Raw genomic sequence first — 7,488 nt, forward strand, 5'->3', positions numbered from 1 at the left:
CATTTTAATGTTATTTAAACAGGCATAAAATGTTATAAATATCTCTTCTTTAGTTCTGAAATACCTATTGAGTTTCATCTTTTCTTTAGTGTTCTATGTCCAATTCACCAATGTTAAGGTGTGGAGGAACTTGTAAGTATATTTAAATTAACGACATAATTTCATATTGAGTAAAAATAAGCAATGAGTGATAAAATTATATATTTACAACATATTTATTCAGATTAAGATTAAATTAATATTAAATTACGAATGCTGCACCATGCAACGACAAACAACATGGAACACAGCGTACCATCTTCACAACCTCATCACCTGTTGATAATGCTGGTGAACAGATAAAAAGCTAACGCTTTCACCTCATTCACCAGACAAGGTGAGGCTTGTGCCCAGCTGCTTAGGCTTGTGCCTGACTGCTACATTCCACAGTACTTTTCAGGGTTTATTTTGGGAGTATAAAGGCATAGACGTAGCGTGAGAGGGACACACCTTTCATTTTTAGAAAACTGTTCGTAAATTTTAAGTTTTATGTAGATATGTATATTTGTTTTTACATATGCATGTATATTTACAAATAAATGCAAGCATAAATTTTAACACAGATGAAGAGTTTTCCAAAAACAAAAAGTGTGCCCTCCTACGACTACGTCTAAGTTTATAAAGTTCTCAAATTTTTGACGATCGTGAACCAATGACTGGGAAAAAAAACGTTTCCTCAAGAACAAGTAGGAAAGCTGGTGTGAAATGTGCATGCAAAATTTTTCCAGGAGTTCACAAAAAAGTGACGATTTATTTGGCGTTTAAACAAAAATACCCGAAAACATTCATATTTTAATATGTAAAAACACTGAAATAACTAAATATAATACATATGGGTTTTTGCATTTCTACAAATATAATAGAATCAACATTTGGGAATTCCCTTGGTGCAATTAACATCTCATAAAATATTTGTAAAATTGTTAGGAAAAAAATTACCTTTTAACTTGCACCTCAATTACGCATGACGCACCAGCTACAGCATATCCAATACACAATAGAGCAAAAGCACCTTGAACGTCGTCTACTCGTAATATGTGAGTTAATTCTTCGCTGTCGATGATTTCTGATTCCGATCCATCGAACAGTCCTCGAAGTTGACTTTTTTCAATAATATCTTCAATCCATTTGTCTACAACACCTGATTCTCTGAGCTGCAATATTCTGAATACAATGAAAATGCATTAGGCATAGAATATCTCTTAATTTTTCTTCAATATATAATTAAAAAAATTATTTTTTAAAATATATAAAAGTTAAGCACTTCGGCAATTGCCTATTCTAGACTAGGGAGTCATGGATGGTACGACTCCTCAATTTCATAGCTAATGGTTAGATGGCAGCAATATGGCGATCATTGAGTACTGATCGACTTTGCTTTCAAGTTGGTACATATCTAAAAGAATTTGGCTGGGCTTTTAACTGCCACCAGGGGTCGAATCTCGATCCCTTACAATGTTAGTTTAATGCGTTATTCTCTGTGCTATCGCGATGGAGGTGCCATTGACTAAGGTATACACATTGCTAAAATTGTAGCACTGTGCCTCATTTATTTCCCAGTAAGGGCATTCCCTGTAACTGTAGCCAGTATTGTTGTCGTTGTTAACCAGTCGTTTTTACTACCCTGTGGGTAAAACTTGTGGTCAATCTGCCTTATTGGATCACTGACAAATAGTAGGCACTGAACGCAAGGACTATTCATTTTCTGAACGAGTCAGAGAACTAGAATTTTAAAGGTTAACAGTTCCAAGAGTATACTACTTGGCCAAAAGTATCGGGACACAGAGTGGTATGGACTCGGCTGTTCTCCTTTTGGATTAATGGCCTCTAGCAGAGGTCTGGGGACTAGCTTTTGATAGATGGCCACAGGTATTGTCTTTCAGGTATTCATCACTACTAAAGTGAGTACTGGTAATGAAGATGGTCAATATGACAGGCTATATAATGTGCGTTCGTATTCGTCCTGAAGATGCTTTAAGGGACGATCGGAGTTCTGAGAAGTTCAATCTAGTTTTTGAACATCCATTTCTTTAAACCATGACTTCTCAAGTCTCGATACGTGAATGTACCAGCTATTTTGCTGGAAGAGAAAGTGGCCTTACCCCAAATATAATATAATATACNATAATATAATATAATATAATATAATATAATATAATATAATATAATATAATATAATATAATATAATATAATATAATATAATATAATATAATATAATATAATATAATATAATATAATATAATATAATATAATATAATATAATATAATATAATATAATATAATATAATATAATATAATATAATATAATATAATATAATATAATATAATATAATATAATATAATATAATATAATATAATATAATATAATATAATATAATATAATATAATATAATATAATATAATATAATATAATATAATATAATATAATATAATATAATATAATATAATATAATATAATATAATATAATATAATATAATATAATATAATATAATATAATATAATATAATATAATATAATATAATATAATATAATATAATATAATATAATATAATATAATATAATATAATATAATATAATATAATATAATATAATATAATATAATATAATATAATATAATATAATATAATATAATATAATATAATATAATATAATATAATATAATATAATATAATATAATATAATATAATATAATATAATATAATATAATATAATATAATATAATATAATATAATATAATATAATATAATATAATATAATATAATATAATATAATATAATATAATATAATATAATATAATATAATATAATATAATATAATATAATATAATATAATATAATATAATATAATATAATATAATATAATATAATATAATATAATATAATATAATATAATATAATATAATATAATATAATATAATATAATATAATATAATATAATATAATATAATATAATATAATATAATATAATATAATATAATATAATATAATATAATATAATATAATATAATATAATATAATATAATATAATATAATATAATATAATATAATATAATATAATATAATATAATATAATATAATATAATATAATATAATATAATATAATATAATATAATATAATATAATATAATATAATATAATATAATATAATATAATATAATATAATATAATATAATATAATATAATATAATATAATATAATATAATATAATATAATATAATATAATGTAATGTAATGTAATGTAATATAATGTAATATAATATAATATAATATAGTTTCAATAACAGCATTATCATACATCTCAGTGTTTGTGTTAGCTGCCATATAGACTAAGGGACTCCAGATAAACTATCAATACACGGGTGGCGAAAAAATGAATGATCGGGCAAAAACATCTCAAATTACCATCACTGGCCTATAAATTGCTCATTTCAGAGAGTTCAGTTTCAACAATTTTTCTAAAATTTTGCGTTAAGGGGTAAGATCATTGAAAATTCTGCACATGCACTTCACATTATGCTCAAATAAATTGATCATACCTTCTTTTAAATTTATCATGGATATTCATTAAATCGTTTTATTTTTAAAACCTCTTACGTCCTCATAAATTGTAATAAGTATCAAAATAATTAAAACGGTATAATATTTATAATTTATGCCATATCTTGAAATTTTTGTCTTTTAAAATACCATGTCTATTTTTTTTTGTTTTTGTTTTGTTTACATATTTAGGAGAATTATTCTAAGGAGATTGGAGAAACAGAATAGTATGAAGAATTATTCTATTTGCTTTGATAATTTGCTTTGATAATAAAAATGCTTTGTAAGCATTTTAATGTTATTTAAACAGAATAATTCTTTTTTTTCTTTGTGAAATATAATCAGTCCATATCTCATGCCAATGTAATTTATCATGAATAAAAAAATGCCAATTTTTATTTTTATTTTAAGGATTAAACCATTTGTTTTTTACTATTGTTAGGTTGTTGTGAAATGTTGCCAGTGGATTCGATTCATTACAATTTGTTAGGTCACAATACCCATATATTTGAATTGAATATAATCCGAGGGTTATCTATCCTGGTTTTATCCTGGAGGCTGGCTAAATATCCTATATGTATGCGTAAGATAGGTAGGAGTTTAATTTGTTGTGGTTGTAAGTACTTGTGGTGGCGTAAAAAGTTAAGCAAGTTGTAAGCGTGAATTACATCAATTGAATGTGTTGTGATCAAAACTGCATGTTTAATATGATATTATTATAATATAATATTATATATAGTTATATATAGTTTAATATGAACAGATCCTTGAGAAAGGACTATATGTTTCGTCATAGCTGTATAGGGGTAATTTTTTTTAAGTGTATAGGTATTTAGAGTTATTATTGATTATTAACTCTAATTGCATAGTTTTCGCATTATAAATAGCACTCTAATCTTCGAATAGTTCTCGAATTATAAACAAAACATTCCTTTACTTTCTATTAAATATTTCGATGTTGTCGAAATCTGGAGCAAAAGCTATTGCGTATCCATACTGAAGAAAGGAATCTAGACCAAATAAGAAGAGTCTCGTGTCCCAAATGTCTGCTTTTACGGTTAATTCTCCACCAATGTAAGCATAATCTCGTATGAGGCTTTCTCGTAAACCATCCACATCGTGGGGAACCATATTATTTGGATTTGATTCCATTGATTCAAGCATCACTTGAAGATCTTCTTCTTCGGAGTCCTGTGAATGAAAATAGACTAACATTAAAGTACTTCTTATGTTAAAAAAATACATAATAATTGTTTAAAAAGTTAACTTGATCAGTTAAAACATTGCTTTTAGAAAAAAAAAGAAAATTAAACCAATAGTGAAAATAATCTTGAATGAGTTGAAACAAACTAGAGCATTTCCAAGAACATGAAATTGGAAAAATTTGCAGAGATAAAAGGGCATATCTTAACAATGGAGAAATTAGCATATGTCAGTAACGAAAATAGTAAATCATTCGTGCTCATAATTTGAAACATGGAAAAAAAAACCCAACTGTGCTGAATACTTTTTCCTTTAAATCAAACCATCAAAAATTTTTGTTAAGGTTAAGAAAATTTAATTGTAATTAAAATATCTAGAAGGGAGTGAAGTGCTTGCGACTAATTATTTATTATATGACAGATTATCACTAATTATTTGTCCAATGATATACTAACATAAGGCTAGTCAAACATGAACCATTATGAATAAAAAGGGTGGTTTAATGTAACTATATCTTAATAATAGTGTGAGTATGAAAATTGCAGGGCAGTGTAGTGATAAGTCATATTTTTTTTATTTCTAAAGGAGATATTTTTATCAAACACTTTCGTATGTTTCCAGATGGATGCTTCTTTTTAATAACCGTTGTTGAACATCCGAACCAATTTCGGGCTTGCGACTACTAATGTTCAATTCCGCAGACTTGTAATTTTGAATCCAATCCAGAAGACAAGGGTACTCCTGGATCAAGAAAATTGCCTGAATGGAAGACTTTCTTTAATGGAACTAACACACGTTTGCGTTACATGGAGAAGAAAACCACGAAAACCTCCCATGGTTAGACTAACGGCGAGCGAACTTTAACCGATGATCCGTCCATACACAGAGGACATTTTACCTCAACAATGTGGTCGGTGCGAGCCGGGTGCGGAATCCGTATCGACCAACCATCGATGGGATTCGAACCCGGTTCATCTCATTGGAAGGCGAACACTCTATCCCCTGAGCTACCACGACGAAAGATTGATTCCTTATCAGTTTCCGAATTTTATACTAGACAACAGCTTAATGCCTTTTTACATAGTATTGTAATAAGAAATTCACATAGAATTCTTAAAAAATATTTTTATTTTTGGTTTTAATTTGTCTTAATATTTATGAAAGTATTAGTTTTTTGAGTTGTTTTGTTGATGTTGTAGCTTTGAAATGTCAAGTACAGCATTGATCAGTTCTGGTTTTTAAGTTTCAAATCCATCTTTCTTAGATATATCAAAAAATTTTTACACATGACTCAGAAAATTTAAATTAAGCCTTTATTGAACTGTCACTGTTGAAGAAAATATGAAAGAAAAATAATAACTTGACCTAAAGAAAAAAAAATGGTTGTATGTTAAACTTAGTACAGATAGATATTTAGTAGGAATTTTTGTAAACTGTAAGACATTATACCCTAAATATGGTGTAGTCAGCAGATTTACGAATAGTTCCAACTGCAAATTGCTTGTATTTTATGGCCTCGACTAGTTGTGGCACTGTTTGTAAAGCCTGATTATATCCTGGATGAGCCATGAAAGACATCAAACTTCCATTGTAGCCTGCAACAACTGTAATGCAGAAACTCCACCAAAAGGACATAAGAACACGACAGTGAGTTTCGCGCGCATTGTAGTAACCTGAAACATAACACCATTTAAGAAAAATATCTGTTTTCTTAAAGCTTTAAAACTAAAACAATCTTATTAATGTTGTTTATTTTAAAATCAAATAATCAAAAAAATACAGTTCTGAAAAGATTTTACAGTTAAATTAACAATTATTGAATAAAAGAATTAAAGAATAAGATTAAACAATTAAAGGAACGAGTTAATATTTTTCTCTTATAACTTCAAACCAATTCTGTTAGAATCCTAAAATTTTAATAATTTTAATAGAGGGTGCGAAGGTCAAAACCTCGCTTCTAAAAACTGTTCAAATATTTCTATCAGATGGTTCGGGAGAGAGACTGAAAAAATGAAATTTTCTTATTGCTTTAACATAAGCCACTGATGTAATTTAACCCAATAAGTACAATCGTTCCGCTGAGATTTCTTCAGAAATATAAAGACTAGGAATTTTAGACTAGGACTATTTTATTCAAAATGAAGAATAAAACAAATAAAAAAAAGGGATATATGAAGGGATATATGAAAAAAAAAGGGAGGGGGGAAATAATAAGTAAAAAAATAACAAACAGTTAAAAAAAAAGAAAAAAGGATGAAATTTTATTTAACAAACCGGAAAAAAACCGGAAAAAACGATATAATCTTATCATTAGCCCACACGATTATATCCGCAAAACAGAGTGCTTTCTGATATTGTATCAATATAGTCAAAGCAAAATATATTAATACAATAGTGTGAGGAGCACTCAAAATTTTTTTTAATGAAAATTACAACAAATAAAATAGAACACAAAAAGTAAAAATAAGTAAAAATAACATGTAAAAACAGAAAATAAAATAAAAAACAGTATAAAAATGGACTATAAAGCGAGTAGCGAAATCAGATTAACTTACAAGGTCGGGAAATTTTTCAAGAATGATTAAAAATGTTTTCGCAGAAAGATTGCCAGATTACAAAATATGAAAACAAAAGCGCAAATTGAGTGTAACAAGAGGGTTTTAAAGTGTCGTTCTTACTGCACTGCTGAAGTGATTTGTTATTCTGAG

At 27.1% G+C, this 7,488-nt stretch overlaps 1 protein-coding gene across 1 annotated transcript in view; it reads right to left on the minus strand.

Moving 5' to 3' along the window:
* The window catches only part of LOC107445097 (glutamate receptor ionotropic, delta-1-like), a 32,409-nt gene that overhangs the window by 1,498 nt on the left and 23,423 nt on the right, over nucleotides 1-7,488 (minus strand). The window contains exons 9-11 of the mRNA XM_016059427.3: nucleotides 6,230-6,453; nucleotides 4,515-4,768; nucleotides 979-1,203 (exon numbers count right to left, since the gene is read on the minus strand). Coding sequence (XP_015914913.3) covers nucleotides 979-1,203; nucleotides 4,515-4,768; nucleotides 6,230-6,453 — 703 coding nt within the window. The remainder of the gene's footprint in view (nucleotides 1-978; nucleotides 1,204-4,514; nucleotides 4,769-6,229; nucleotides 6,454-7,488) is intronic.

The sequence above is a fragment of the Parasteatoda tepidariorum genome, chromosome 4 (assembly GCF_043381705.1).
Source record: "Parasteatoda tepidariorum isolate YZ-2023 chromosome 4, CAS_Ptep_4.0, whole genome shotgun sequence".
Classification (NCBI taxonomy): domain Eukaryota; kingdom Metazoa; phylum Arthropoda; class Arachnida; order Araneae; family Theridiidae; genus Parasteatoda; species Parasteatoda tepidariorum.